The 15738-nt window shown below is 42.5% G+C and overlaps 1 protein-coding gene across 1 annotated transcript in view; it reads right to left on the bottom strand.

Moving 5' to 3' along the window:
- Positions 1–1647: 1647 nt before the first annotated feature.
- Positions 1648–15738, bottom strand: part of zeb1b (zinc finger E-box binding homeobox 1b) — a 44820-nt gene continuing 30729 nt past the window's right edge. The window contains exons 3-8 of the mRNA XM_026363085.1: positions 11004–11165; positions 9683–9885; positions 9078–9183; positions 6903–8593; positions 5636–5816; positions 1648–4934 (exon numbers count right to left, since the gene is read on the bottom strand). Of these exons, the coding sequence (XP_026218870.1) occupies positions 4195–4934; positions 5636–5816; positions 6903–8593; positions 9078–9183; positions 9683–9885; positions 11004–11165 (3083 nt within the window). The 3' untranslated portion in view covers positions 1648–4194. The remainder of the gene's footprint in view (positions 4935–5635; positions 5817–6902; positions 8594–9077; positions 9184–9682; positions 9886–11003; positions 11166–15738) is intronic.

Below are 15738 nucleotides of genomic sequence, written 5' to 3'. Positions count from 1 at the left end.
AAGACAAACAGCAGATGTGGGCTTTTCAATGTGGAATTTGGTAAATCTTTTCTAAAAGGAAGACATGCAGTGACTTTTGTTTGACAGCTCTATCCATCTGTAAAGACCATAAATATATATAGATTGTTTTTTCTGCATGTCTCACAGGTTATGTATTATAGGTAGATAAATAGATTTTCAGTTATGTATGAGCTTACGCTGATCTGTGTGTTTAAAAATGGAGCTCAGAAAGAGCAATTTGTCAAGCGATGGCATATCAAACTGCCCCTTTGCACATATGCACATGGTTACACACACACAAACACACTGGTAATGCCTCCGTGTACATTCTGCTATTTAGTGGTTAAATAAATGAACATGATATTTAAGTGACTGCTATTTCCTGAGCACAGGCTTTTCTTTCCTCCTCCTCCTTCTCGGCTTTTCTCTAAATTTCCCCGGGGACGTTCAGCCCCCTGGGTTTGGCTCGGTGTCACAGTCCCGGCAGCCATGATACTTCATCAGGCTTTTGCACCATTATTGGCAAGAGCACTCCATATCCTCTTAGCAGTTATAGTTTTTCAATTTTCCTTTGAAATGCTGAGCGCAGCAGAACATATAGCAATATCTTGGCTTTAAGTCCTGGATCGGAGTGAAAGCCTGTAAAACCGCCCTGCATCCTGAACATGCAGCCAGGCTATTCACTGTTTGACCTTTTTAAGAGTTTTAGAGTGCGCCTCCACGCTGCTGTGGCCACTGTTTAAGACATTTATAATAGGCACAATTACAAGACGCTACTGGACTGGATAGTCTGCCACACTAATGTTATGGAGTGACTCCCTGCCCCGAGCCCCCTCAGTAAGAGCCTCTGGACCCATTCAGTTGGAGTAAAATCTCTGTCTTTCCCCATCATTCAACTTCCTTTGGAAGCAGCGTGTGTCTTCAGAGGGGGACAATGCTCAAATATTGTATGTACACCAGCTATTGTATCATTTTCAAGTGCTCAGCAGACTATGGATTTTTAGTCCACTCCATTACTAATTCATGCTGTTGGGGGGACTGGTGCAGGAGGAGGGTCGACCCTCCTAGAAACCTAATCTGGATCAATAGGGTTGACCTTGGGCTCGGCTGCTGCGAGGCACACTGGACTGAAGGGGTGTGCTTCCTGATCACCGAGGGGGGTCCGTGCAGGTCCTTCATTCATATATACATATTAGTTTAAATGAGAGGCATTTTTGTAAATTCAGTTTCCTTAGTGAGAGTTAAGAGTTAGCTGGAAGATAAATCCCACTGACGTGACTGAACGCAGATTGAGAAGCTCCATCCAGTAGCTGGTTAGTTTAACTATGATATTGAAGCTAGTTAAAGCTACAATATGTAACTTCACAATACGCTAGCACGAGACTCTAAATCAGTCCACTCTGCTCTGGTGTTAGATGGATGAACCTGCTCCTCCATCTCTGCCATACTTCCAGTCTTTATGCTAAGCTAACTGGCTGCTTCATATTTTACATAAGTACCAACCTTATCATCTTGTTCAAACAGAAAATCACAACTTTTTGTAGCAAATATTTAAAGCACTGCTTTTCAGAGTCATAGTTATAATCAACAGTCGAAATGAGGAAAATGTTCAGTCAATACAATCTTAAGTTTGTTTTGAGTTGATTTTTTAATGTTGATATTTGCTTAAATATTGCAGCGAAAGCAACAACTTCATACGGTGTGATTGTACTCTCAATGACAATATCATCACAAACTGAGCAGCTTGTAATTGATGTATTTTATTGTGAGATGGGGAGCCATAAAAAAATGAACAAAAAAAAAACAAAACAAAACAAAACAAAAAAAACAATCACTATAAAAAATTAAGGTGTTAAAAAGGGAGGGGGTATAAAAGCGGTGTGGTCTTGACACTAACATATAAAGTAACAAATTGGCACAAATGAAACATAAGAATGTCAATATTATTTTGGCTTGGCAAAGAGGACAGTTTGTGTGGTTAAGGATCATCCTTCAATACAACAGCACACACTCATGCTATTAGACATACAATTAGTTTTCAAAAGTTCAGTAGCTTCATATAAGAGAGGGGAAGAAAACTAAACTAATATGAGAATGTATGCAAAGAGGTCACAGGTTCCAATTTTCAGGCTTGCAGGCTGCAAGATTATTTTTTTTCCCGAGGAAAAACACAATTTCATTTGTTCGAAAAACATACTTCAGTATGCCGGAGTCTCATTTTCCAGGCTTGTATTATTTGCGTTTGAACCTTTTTTCCATACTAAAATATATTATCGTATTAATACAAACTACAGTATTGTACACTACATAGTGTAATAAATAACCACAAAGAAATATAAAAAATAAGACACATAAATATAAAAGTTCTCTATGACTAAACAGACATACCCATCTCACTGGGGGTGGGGATAATACTGCCATTGCTGAAAACATACAGTACACTAAAACTGAACATAAAACAACATAAGAGACAAAACATAATACTTTGTTGAATTAAACTCCTGGGATTCTTGTTTGCCTACATTTTGTTACCTGAAGAGACATCTGAGCATTTTATGGTGTGTTAAACAAGTGCACTGAATAAGCTTGGAGAAAGGCAGGACACAGTTAACAATTAGAAATCATACTTCATCGTCATTCACTTGAAAACATGTGCATTGTAATTCATTAAGTTGCAAAGAGTAGAAATAAAAGCAACTCATCTAAAGTCTATGATACACGGATATGTGTTAGGCTATACGTTCTCTCAGGTGTGGTGGCAAGCCAAAGTTAACAGTATTCCGGCTTATTGGTTGATCTTGGACTGGCAAAACCTGATCATAGTTTCTAAGCTTCAACAGCAATACTCAATGGCACTTTTGATATGCATGTTTCTTTTGATTTTGTTTTGAGTTTTTGCATAAGGCTCGGAGCGGGGGGTAGGTATAGGAGGGGTCAGGCCATTTTCTAAATCCCCTTTCTGCTCACTCTTGACATTTAAAACAGGAGTTTCACATTTTGGGAACTAGGCTTATTTGCTTTCTAGCTAAGAGTTAGATAAGAAGATAGACATTACTCTCATATGTGTCGTGTAAATGTATAGCTACAGCCTGAAGATCATTAGAGATCATTGTTTGTAGTTCAATGAGTACAAACAAGGGAAAATGGCAAAGCTTTGCTCTGTCATTTTTACAAATTCATATGGATTAACAAGCAATAATATATTTTGTGAACTTAAGCTAGCTTCGTGGTCTGTGGCAGTTGGCAAACCAGCTGACATGTTCATTACTGCCACCTGCCGGACTTGAGTTTGAAGCACTAAATAGACAGCCAGAAGCTACTAGCCTGAGCCACTTCAGCTTGCAGTGTCCATTTCTTTTTCCAGTCCTCAAGCTAAGCTATGCGAAACACTATTTTACAACACGGGCTTGAGAGTGGTCTTGACCTTCTCACAAAGAACGCAAATAAGCTCATTTCCCAAAATATGAAACTATTTCTCTAAAACACTGATTTGTAAAAGACACTTTGACAACAATGTGTCTACACGTCTGAAAAAACTGAAAAAACCCGTCTGGCTTCCATTGTTTTTCTTCTTAAGGCTCACAATCCAATTGAAACGACAGCAAAAACATAAAAAATAAAAGCTAACATCTGCTAGTGTGATGGCATGGTATATCTAGTGCAGTAATACTGAAGGGTAGACGACACAACTCAACCAGTCAATCCATAGGTAAACCAAGCCACTTGTAGTGCACAGGATTTTTCTTATTTTCCTTCCAACTTAACAAAATACTGACTTTTTTGTTCATTGGCAATAAAAAGGTATAGAAATATCTCCCAACTGTACAGCTTTTAAAGGTTAAAATATGCGTGATAAAATTAGTAACACTGATAAAAAGAAATGACCCAAGGTGTTTTAGTAATAAAACATTATCTAAAACATGTCGGCTCTAGCTTCCAAAGTCTGTATAATGCATTTCTTTTGTTTGTTAAAATTCGTGTTCATCTTCATTGTTTTCTTTACAAATTTTCTAACAATGAGAAATTGTTCTCCTGTGGAAAAGTCACTTGTATTTTTTCAGGCACACCTGGATTTCTACACAGTAGTGAACTGAAACAAACTGTCAGAGTGACCAGACATCATCTCCCGCATTCTTCCTCTGCACAGGGAGAGGATCTGATTGTGTCTCTATGAGGAGTCTGCCTCCTCTTCTTTTAGTCACTATCTCCTCTCTCCTGTGGGGTCTGGTTCTCATCTTCAGAAATCGCACTACTACATGTATCCCCTCCGTTCTTCTCTGTGTCCTCGCCCTCTGCTTCCGTCACCCTTCCTTCTGTATCCATTGCCTCCTCTTCGTCCATCTTGACTGCTTCTTCTTCCTGAACAATCCCAAGGGTCTCCCCCTGCCTTGTGTCAGCCTCATCTTCCTCCTCGTTCATTTCTATCTCTGTTTTGTCCTCTTCTCCCCCACCTTCCACCACTACTCTCTCTATTTCCTCATCATTCCTGTCTTCTCGCTCTTCCCCCTCCTCCTCATCCCCTCCTTCATCCCCTATCTGCACCACCTGGATGTCATCCATGTCCACTGCCCCTTCCTCCTCCTCCTCCTCTTCACTTTCCTCGTCATCTCTGGTGCTACTCCCTCGTTCGTCCGAATCTAGCTGGGATGGGGCCAAGTGCCGCCTCTGCACCTGACTCAGGGCCTCCATCTCAGCCTGGGTCTCGCCATCCTCCTCTGGGCTCTCTGGGCCTCCTCCTTGGTTTTGTGTCTCCTTCTTGCAGTAGGAGTAGCGGTGGTTCATGTGCTGGGAGTAGGAGCCAGAGTGGGAGAAACGCTTGCCGCACTTGTCACACTGGTAAGGCTTCTCTCCCGAGTGGAGTCTCATGTGTTCGATCAAGTGGTGTTTGTGTTTAAAGGCCTTGCTGCAGATGCCGCACTCGTGAGGTCGCTTCCCTGCGAAGGAAGAGAAAATAAATTCAGCAGAATTCAGATTCAGCATATTTAACAAAAATGGAAATTGAGGGAAAAGTGGGAGGAAAACAATAAACGCTCCAGTGCGATTACAGTGAATCCCCCACTTTGTAGCGCCAATGGTGCCAAAGCTTGCAAAATACATAACAATATCTGTCAATGTATCCAAGGAGAACATTTCAAAACAATACAACTAAATCACAACAGCTGAGCTTGAAAACTGTCAGGGAAACTTTATCCAGGCAGCAGCTAGTTTCACCTAGGATGAGGTCATTTGGAGCTGAAAACTGTGGTTACAAGCCAGGTATCAGAGTAATAAAGAAAAAAAAGGCTAAAACGCCTGTGAGAGCATTGACCTGATATTGGCCGTGGAATCATCATCGTAGAGCAATGCAAATCACTACCAGAACTTTCCTCTTGCAACATTTGCTGCTTCACATGAGAAGCTGGCAGTGCAGAGGTGGGGAGTTGGCGGAAAGAAATTCTCAGACCTCTTCTGTGTGTGTTGAGTAATACCTGCTGGTGTAGAAGTGTCCACCCTTTCTTACACTACATCTCAAAATCCCCCTTCTCGCTCACTCTGACTCATCTTTCCCAAGACCCTACAGTGAGTGATGGTGAGACATGTTCCATCTGGGATTGTTTGTGTGTAGGACTGGGAAACTATGACAATTTGTATTTACCCGTGTGTTCGTATTTGTGTCTCAGAAGTGAGCTGCTCTTCTGGAAGATCTTGTCACACAGGTCACAGGCATACATGCCGCTTTCTGTTTTCTTCATCTTCTTCCTTGGTGGGCCCGAGTCTGAGTCGTTCTGCTCCTCCATGGTAGACAGGCCATCTGAGCCTGTGTCCTGTTTCTCCTCCTGACGAATGTGAGAAATCATATTAACACACCAGAAGGAATTCAAAGCGAGGTTTTCATGTTACTTTAACAGCAGAAACACAATGAATGAGTCAGAAAATAGAATACCAGTGAACAGTGTTGCAGGCAATTATGCCGTGTCACACCCTACTCATCAATCCCCCAGGATTCTTTACAAATCTTTTCCTTTCCCTGATATTTGTTCACTTATGAGCAAATTTAGCTTTCAATGTCCCTGGGCTACTAAAACTCATCCACTGATGCAGTGAAGAAGTGAGGCATTATTAGGGAGGAGATATATACAGAGGGCTCTTTTTTTTTTTACAAGGCAGGTCTATGCCAATCCACTTAACACAAAAGTATAATACAACAACAATAAATCAATGAGGCAGGCAGAGGTGTGGTGTTTAAACAGATTCCAGCAAATCAATAGTAACTGTAGTAAAGTGCTGCCTCATGTCCTCTGGGTGACAGCCCAGGAGGATCACTCACACACCCAGTGAGATCTACATCCATCATTACAGGCCCATTAGGTGTCTGCACAATGAAGAACTATTAAAGACTATCATTTTTACAAAGATCTGAATTCTGACATTTCTATATATGACTTATTGATTACACCATGGATGCCCTTATACTATCTATCATGTTCTAGTGGTTTTAAACAATAAGAAGATATCGTCTGGACTGAAGGGTTTGACTGATCACTCCAAAAAGAGAAAAGCAATTTAATTCCATTACACTTGCTTCTTCAATTAGACAGTGAATGCTTTTTTAGAATTGGGCCTGTTTGCTGCAGTTAAACTAACTTTACTCTGAAATGCTGAGGAAACTAATAAAGCTCTGTTGTGTGGTTTTTAACTAGCTTCTTTAGAGGTGTTGGTGGATTTTGTTAGCTAATACAATTGCTTTATTTTTCAGATTCTTCTGACAATTATGCCTTTATTTAATAGCATTAGTAGAGAAGCAGACATGAATCATGGGAGAGAAAACAGGGCATAACATGTATCACACTGGGTACACACATTACATGTCATGTACAATAAACATTAGGCAAATAATCTAAAGAACATAAATGATTGCACACCTTCACTCCATTTAGGTGGATGGTTTCGTGCATCTCGGTCCCTGTGGGGCTGTTTGCTGTAGTGGTATAGGTGTAAGCCAACTGGGGGATCAGGATAGTCTGTTTGTTGTTGGTAGCTAGTGCTTTTAAGCATTGCATTGTGGTCACAATATCGAGGGGTTTGCCACTCAGCTGGTTGGCGTAAAGTGTGACAGGACTGGAGCCCATGGCTGACAGTGGCAATGCTTCCTTCTTTGTGCAAGTTAAGTTTAGGGGTTCATCCTCATTGGCAGAGCCAGAGAAAGGAGAGGGGTAAACACAGGCTTTAGCCACCACTTTCTCTGATTCCTCTCTGGTGGGCTTTGGCAGTGACAGGTCTAGGGGTCCCTCTGTGCTCTGAGGAGGTTGGCCAGTAACAGGACTGCCAGATGTCAGGTTTAGTGGCAAGGGGGAAGCTGGTGAGCTATGAGTGCCGTTGACCTCCGCTGGGGTGGCTTCTGTAGGGCTGTCCTGGATCACAGAGGGGCTCATAGTGGCCATGTCCTTCCCTGGGACAAGAGAAACCACGCTATTAGCTTCATAGATGTCCTCTTCCTCTGAAGGGGGCGTTGGGGCACCCAGAGATATCTGACCCTCCTGCATTTTGTCAAACCACTTCTTAACCACATGGATTGGCAAACTAACTGAGTCAGAGATCTTGGCCAGCTCATCCTTAGTTGGCTCTGCATTTAAGGCAAAGTAGGCCTTGAGCAGGGACAAGAGGTTCTTGGGCTGGCTGCAGAGTCCTCCCTCTGAGAGCAGGGCAGCAACAGCAGACTCAGACTTTTCCAAGCCTGCTCCATTCAGCCTGAGGCAATCCTTCTTGCAGTGCTTGAGGGCATGGAGTGCTTCCAGTCCACCAGGACAGTTATCACACAGGAGACAAGTTTTAGTGGTCTTTTCCTCTTTGTCTTTAGTCTCATGGGGCCTGATGCCCCTGAACGTAAGGTCTTCTGGGAGTTTCTGGGACTTGAAGGTATCAGTGGTGTGAGCTGGTGAGACTTGTTCAGGCTCTTTCTTCAGGTTTTGGGCTGTGAGCTGGCCCTGGTTGGGTTCTAAACTGTAGTTTATAATGATTTTTGCATTTCCATCCTGACCCACTATAGGCAGACTGATGGCTGAGATGAGTTGCTGCTGTGGGGGGTGGAGTGTTCCAGTGGTTAACCCCTGGCCTTTGGCATTGTTTTCCAGCACCTGGCGAATGACGTTACCATCCACTGCCACTTTGAGAGCACTCTGTAGGTCTGCAAGGTTGATGCTAATTGGTGACACCAGCCCCACAGTGGGCAGGACCACTGCCTGCACTGTGCCCTGCAGAGGAGCCGCAGCACCTCCGTTGAAGACCCCACCATTCATGGCAGTCACAGCTGGGGATGTTACCACTGTTGGCTTGTACTCGTAGTCCACAGGCTCAGTCTTGATCTGGTTGAGGGGCAGCTGCTCCTGCAGGGGTTTGCTGTGCTCCAGCTTCTCCCTAATCTGGGTGTGGAGAACTGAGGGTTGTGTGGGCAGCACTGGTGATGAACCCTGGGGCTGGGTTTTGGTGTTTTCTGAGCGTGGTCTGCCGTTAACTGAGATGACGCTTATGCACTTCTTACTGCTGATGTGGGAGCTGTATGAGCCTGAGTGGGAGAACCGCTTCTTGCAGTTGGAGCACTCATAGGGTTTCTCTCCTGAATAAATGTGTATGACAGAGAGAGAAATAAAAAGGTGGAGGAGAGAGAAACAGATTTCCATTAGTAAATGAAACTAAATGAGAAAGCTAGGCTATGAGAAGAAAGAAGAAAAGAAAGAAGAATAAGAAAGGCAGAAACAAGCTCTAATGCATTTCAATGATGCTTAAACGCTGATGTAATGGTACCATTGGGAAATGCCCTTCTCTAAATGCTGTCCCGTAATGCCAAAAGAAACACAATTATGGCACATTAAGGAAGAGTACACAATAGGCTGAAATAAAATGAAGGACATCTAAATACAAGGAGTTGGCCAAAACATAAATAAAACATAAATATTTGTGCGGTTAAATCTGAAACATCTGTGGCCAACAGAGAATCATCAATCAATATGCAAAGATGTGTACTCTTGATCTGTGAAAGTGTACGCACACATACACAAACACACAGAATGCTGCTTTGGTGACAGGGGTTGTCCACTCACCGCTGTGGATACGTAGGTGCTCCTTCAGATGGTGCTTGTATTTAAATGCCTTGCCACATTCAGTGCACTTGAATTTACGATTGCCTCCCGACTGTGTGATGTGTCTCTGTCAGACAAGGTGAGAGGGGTCATTCAGTGAGATACACAATCAAAACACAACCTTTGAACTGCTACTAATACCTGTCACAATGTCTTTAATCAATAAAGGACAAAAGTTCATATTTATTTATCATGTTTGAAGGTTAGCTGCTAAAGCTTCAGTGTAGGTTTGCATAATTCAGAATCAGCCAGGAGATACTTACTACAGCACTACACAAAAACAAATCACATGCAGTCAAGCTACAGTGAGTATTTGAAAATGAAAATGTCTAGTGTAGACTAATTCATATAAATAACATAAATATTAAACCACTGCCTGGTTTCAATAAGGCTTCATAAAAGCTACTGGTTATGAGGGTACAGTAGAGCAGTAAAAAAGCATTAGCATTAGTAAAAAAAAAAAAAGGGTAGGTAAGAGTTAAACATTAGAAGATGCCACAAAGAAGGAGATTTTTCGCCCTAATCAGTTATTGTGTTTTATCAGTACCAGCCCGACTCGTTTTTACCTGATCCCGTCCGCTCTTATGCACCGTCATATGCCTCTCCAGTTGAGCCTGGTATGCAAAGCTGTAACTGCACTCAGGGCACCTAAAGCTCTCTTCAGTCTGCTCGTGCCGGTACTTGATGTGCTCCTTCAGGGAGCTGTAACGCTTATAGCCACGTGCGCAGTATGGGCAGGTGAGCAGCTGAGAGAATGAATCAGGAGTTCCTGGGTGGAAAAAAAAACACAAAAGGGAAGAGTTGTAAAGACATGTGACACTGATGTGGGGCGGAGAGAAAAGGGTTAACACATGGTCAATAGGAAAGACTCTTTGATGTTACACATGGTCTGCTGCAGTAACACTCCTCTGCTATTTCACCAATCACTGAAAGAACCTCCCCCACAGGTAAACAGCAGTCAGGTAACCAAATGGATAAAGACTGATTACTGATCTGTAGTAACACCTCCGTGTCTATGTAGAAACAGCATACTGGGCTGCCATTGCAGGACAACCTTTTCTTTTTGCTTTTGTATTTTTCACGTACACATAGCCCGGCAATTACAACTTTCACATGCTTGAAATTCCATCACTTGATTGCCTATTGTGCATTAAAACTGTTTCAGAAACACCCACACATGTAAGGAAAAGTGAGCTTAGTGAAAACCAGCCTCCTGTCTGGATTCAAGCTGCTTAACAGAGGGTCTCAGTTGCCTGGCTCCCACACAGTTAAGCATTACTTCGTTAACAGGTGATGTATTAAGTTCCCCTGTGGGACAGGTGAGGGCCTCGGGATGAGAATGCACACACATTATCGCCCAGGTAGCTGTGAGTCAGAGCTTGCACAGACGTGACAAATTTACTCAGGTGTTGCTGTTTCTCTTCCTCCCCCACTCCCTCCTCCCTTTCTTTTTTCCCCTCTGTGGTTGCAGGTAAAAGCCAAAAGCCCAGGAGTCATAAAGGACCCTCTGTGCTGCACTTAACAAATCACAGTGTGTGTAATGATGTCGGAGAGTGGCGTTAATGGGGTGGAGTTAACACCTGAGGTGAGACAGGGAGCAGGTAGTATCATCCCTAGGGGGTGAGTAATTACTGGGTAGGTGCAATAATAGTGTGAGAGCTCAGTGACTCTGAGCTCTCAGGTGGAAATTTAGTGTGTATTTTAGAGTGGGTGTTATGTAGGGACACTGCACTTCGCTTGTGTGCCCTGCTGATAAAGACATGAATGACATTTGAAACAATTAAACAACAGTGTTTTGGTAAGGCATCAATACACACAAACAGTCTTGATAAGAATGTGTTTATGATTGATAATGTGAAGCGCTTGTGACTGCTGTATAATGTGTACCATTTTCATCATGAACCCTGGCATCAGGGGTGCCCTGACGCTGTGGCTCATCCTCTGGGGCCTCTGGGTAGATTACGGCTGTGTCTTGTTGCTGGAGCATCTCCTCCACCAGTGCATCTGTGCTCATGCCATCTTCACCATCTGACCCACAATCTTCCTTCACTGTGAGAGATAAGAAAACGCATACATTGATTATGGTTATGCCTGCTAAAAGGTATTATTGATTACCCTGGTATTTCAAGACTTACATTCTTTTCTATTGACGTTATGGTATGCAGATGAAACCTTGACCTCTACAGTATGTAGGTAATGTGATAATCCAATAATACTGCAGTGAGTGCCATTATAGCTGAACCGGAGCTTACAGGCTAAGTTCTTGATCATGATAAGTTCACCAGCATCAAATCAAGCATGCGGTGCCAGGAAAAAACACAAGCGCTGAATGCTATTGTTCACAATAGGATGAGAAACCTAATTTGCATCAAGAGCCACAGGTTACTGTATGAGCATCATGCTCTTTGTAATAACTGAATGGCAAGCCCCAATTCACAGTATGTTAGGTAAGGTACTTGTTGAGACTGTGACAGATAATTAGGTAATGAATCTCGTCCTGATGTGGCCCGGCGGATACTTATCACGCAGGAATGGATGCACACACACATGCTCTGCTCTCTGGAGAGGCATGGCCTTCAGCCTGTGCATAATATGTCAGCAAATGAGAACATGCATGTGGGAGCTGAGCATGATCTTTCTCCACATCACATGATCCCGGCTAGCTAGTCTAACAAGAGCTAATTACCAAGCTATAGGAAGTGAAACCTGAGGACGAAGTTTAGGATGCATGAAAGCTTCCTTTTCTCTTTCCGTCTCTCACTCTCACACAGCGCTTCCTGAAGTTGATGCCGGAACCAAGTATAGTGTGTCCGCAATTGAACTAAGCATTAGTCCTCTATGACCATGTAAGTGTGCTTATGTGTGTCATTACAGAGAATAATTACAAGGGTGAGCTATTAGATAAAAGCAAAGTTAGGCTTTGCTTTTAGATACTGGTATTGTTTCCTAAGCAGATGTTTTAATATGTTGATTTAAGTAATCCCCCTGCTAGTGGAGATTTGAGAATAGTGCTTTGTAAATGTTTTGTGTTAAAAAAACAAAAAAACAGGACCAGCTGTGTTCTCCTCTGAGATGGGAACAGGTGTAGAACTTCACGACTCACAGACGCACAGTGAATACCAGTACTCTGACATACACTGCTCTGGCTTCCTCTGGTGCACCTTAACAATTTGAGTGCAGTCATTTGTTGCTATGGTTATTAAAGAATATTTGAAGAAGACGGAAAGAAGTTATCTCTCTGTAAGAGATAACGCAGAGCAAGAAGTGAACAAGTGTGCATATCTAAAGCTTGTGCTAACAGTAGATGCTGAGAAAGTCACGTCACGCTGAAGAGGAAAAAAAAAAATACACCATTGCATTGGCAAAGGTGTCAAACCAGTCTTTGCAAATAAGTGTTACATATCTGCAACAACTATTGTGGAGTAAAGTAAAACATATTAGAAGTGGAAAAGTGCTGACAACATTACCTCCCAAACCCTGCTTAAAGGTAGCATCCAAACACATAAACCTCTAGGCTAGAGAATGTTGAGCATGTGTGTGAAATAGAGTCCCGGTTGGAAGTCTGTGGTGCAAAGGTATGACAAGCTGTTGTTTTCTCTTCTTCTTTGTGTGTGTTTGTCTCTCTCAGCTCTTTGTTAAGTACAGAGGAAGGCCAGGAGAGTTCACAACCTCGCTGAGGCGGCTCTGCGTTATCAGGCTGCTCCCCTGACGTGTAACATCACACAAGCCATTTATGTGCTGACGCAGGTATGTGAACGCACCACTGCACACGTGGAAAATGGGTTTAAAAAGTCCCAGAACTCAAATCCTGTGAGGTTGTAGCAGGACTTTCTGTTGTATTTCTCATGGAAAAAAGTGGTTTAGTTATTTATTTCGCAGTGTGACCTTATTACAGTATGTCTTAGAACTAAATCACCAGACCACCCACTCCTCTTTCCCTCTCTCTTTTCTCATCGTTCTCTGCCCACATCACTGCAACATGATACAGCACTATCTTATGATGCATTTCCCGGCCTAGCTGACCTTTGCCCCACTGCTTCCTGTGGTCGTGCATCCAGACCCGTTCATAGATTCTATCTTGTATAGGAGAGACACATAAACGATAAGGATTCTCACCAACAGCTGAGATATTCCACAATCATTAGTAAATATGTTATGTTTATCTCCCGTCAACAGGAGGTAAGTTAGAGAATAGCTGTGAGGTATTTCAAAATCTGGGAAGATTTGCTTATCCTTGGCTTAGTGCTATCAGCATTTGCACTGTGTGTCCCCACTGGACAATCTTTCCAGTGCTCTGGAGATTCTTCCTTTCCTGTGTAGAAGGGTGGCTCAGTTTTAACTTTCACATCATGACATACAACACACAGGAATGTAGGTGTTCCTTTGTGTCCACAGAATCCCTGTGGACACATCTGCACACATTCAAATGTCTCCAATTGTTATAAAATCATCACAGTAGGTCAGGTCAACGGTGAGTGTCATTATGCACGAGGGACTTACAAATTCACTGCTACTTGGTATAATGCAGTGCAATGTGAGTGCCCATCAAACCAACCAACATCCAACCAGCTCATCTTGCAAACTTATGCTGTATTTTAATGTAGTTAAACCCAGCCCTTGGCTTTTAGTAAGTTCCACTGCAGCCTCATTGCATCAACACTCTCCAGCTCCACCCTGCTTATTCTGTGAGATGTAATCATTGTCTACAACTCATCAGGTACAAGGGTGAAACCCTCCTAGGTCAGCTCTCTCTACCTTTGCCTCCACTGGCCTTTTTCGTCTGTTCTTAGAGCAAAAGAGGCTGCAGTTTACTGCTCCAACACTCGGCTTCCCCACACTACATAATCATTTAGGAGTGAATGAGTAATGACAGTGAGCAGGGGAGCCATGATACTATATAATCAAGAGGAATGATTCAGAACAAGAGAAACATTGCGAGAAAATAAAGGAGTATAAAAAAGGGAGAGGTGGCAAAGCGCTGAAAAACCACTGTTTGCTTTTGGAGCACGGTAGTCTCAGGAGAAGTGGTGTCAAGGCTTTAATTTGAAGCAAACTGGCCTCTGCTGAGGAGAAGATTAGTGGGTGGTGGTCACTTTTTAAGGCTTCACTTCTCTGTTCTCAGGAGTGAAATCAACAGAGGGAGGGATGAAGGGATGAGAGTCAGGAGATATATGTGGCTTTCCCCATGTTTCATCAGTCCAATCCTGAGTGACACCAAAGATGTTTCTTGATGTATGAGATGAGGACTGGGGTTGGGGGGTGGGGCTGGGGGGAATTAAAATGTGTGTGAGCGTATTTTGTGTGCTTGAGTAAAACCAGAACAAAATATGCCTGATCAGGCATAACTGTGGAGATTGGCCAGCACACTGAGCTGTTGCAGTGTAACTTACTCTTTTGAAGTGTTTAATGTTCACAAGGCCAAAAGCAATGACATTATTCTTCCCCCAACCTTCTCTTTATTCAATTAGGTACAGCTGTAGAGCACTGATGAGAACGACAGCATACACTGGGGAATAGGTGGCTACTCTGTGCATAGGTCTGTGGTTTAAGTGTATGTGCGTAATGTGCAACTGAAAGTGACTGGGTGAGCCGAAACTGAAGTCAGCTCATTGGAGAGGAATTTCTAAAAATCCCACCCTACACTGACACTGATAGGTTGCTGGACATTTGCTAACTTGACCTATTGCTAAATCAAAGAATCTTTCGAGTTTATATAGCTCTTGTCCATGGAAAAATCGAGCCATAATAACATAATAACAGCTAAAAAAATATTCTTGTGTCTCAATATCATGTCCGTTACATATGGGCTTGTCACATTGTTGCATTTGTTATACTTGGCATACTCCTGAAACTGACGGCATCACACATGCACAAAAATTTCTATGCATATGCTGTATCAGGTCAAGAGCGCAGCAAAGCCTTGGGCCCAAGCTGAAACACCAACATCCTTCAGCACCTGCAATTGTTGTTTTGGCAGGAGAAGAGAGTGTGACATCAGCCCTTCCTGTAGCAGAGAACTGCCTCTGATGTCACTTCCACATGGGTTTGAGGTAAAAAGAAGTTCACGGCAGTCCCTTCAATGCCCACCAGTGCTATAAAGTTCTCCTCTGGCTCCTTAGTCACAAGGCTATTTTCTGTATGTGAAGGTCTCTCCCTCTGTTGGCATTGTCTTTGTTTAACACTGTGCTTCCTGCCTTAGTTTGAAATCCACCACGTGTAGTACCTGTTTCCTTGCACTCAGTAGTTCACAATGAGACAAAGCCTGGTACTTAACTGTGTACAGATATCAATTGAACATTACTTAACTTAACTTGCATCACGTCAGCTGAAGTCAAAGCAGAGGTGGAAAGTAACTAAGTACATTTACTCCAGTACTGTACTTAACGTTGAGGTACTTATACTCTATTGCTGTATTTTGCTTTTATTTTTAACCCACTACAAATCAGAGGAAAATTATGTAGTTATTTTGACATCATTAGTTAATATTTACTTTTTTTATGATTAGATAAAAATTATTATATAATATATATCTTAATAAAATGCTGATGTACATTTTATGTATTAACTCCTATCATAATTAATTAAATAATTAAGGTAACAACATATTTTTACCATAATTTTC

The sequence above is a fragment of the Anabas testudineus genome, chromosome 2, assembly GCF_900324465.2.
Source record: "Anabas testudineus chromosome 2, fAnaTes1.2, whole genome shotgun sequence".
Lineage (NCBI taxonomy): Eukaryota > Metazoa > Chordata > Actinopteri > Anabantiformes > Anabantidae > Anabas > Anabas testudineus.
The sequence above is the reverse complement of the archived record's forward strand: the minus strand, read 5'-3'. Positions and strand labels throughout refer to the sequence as shown.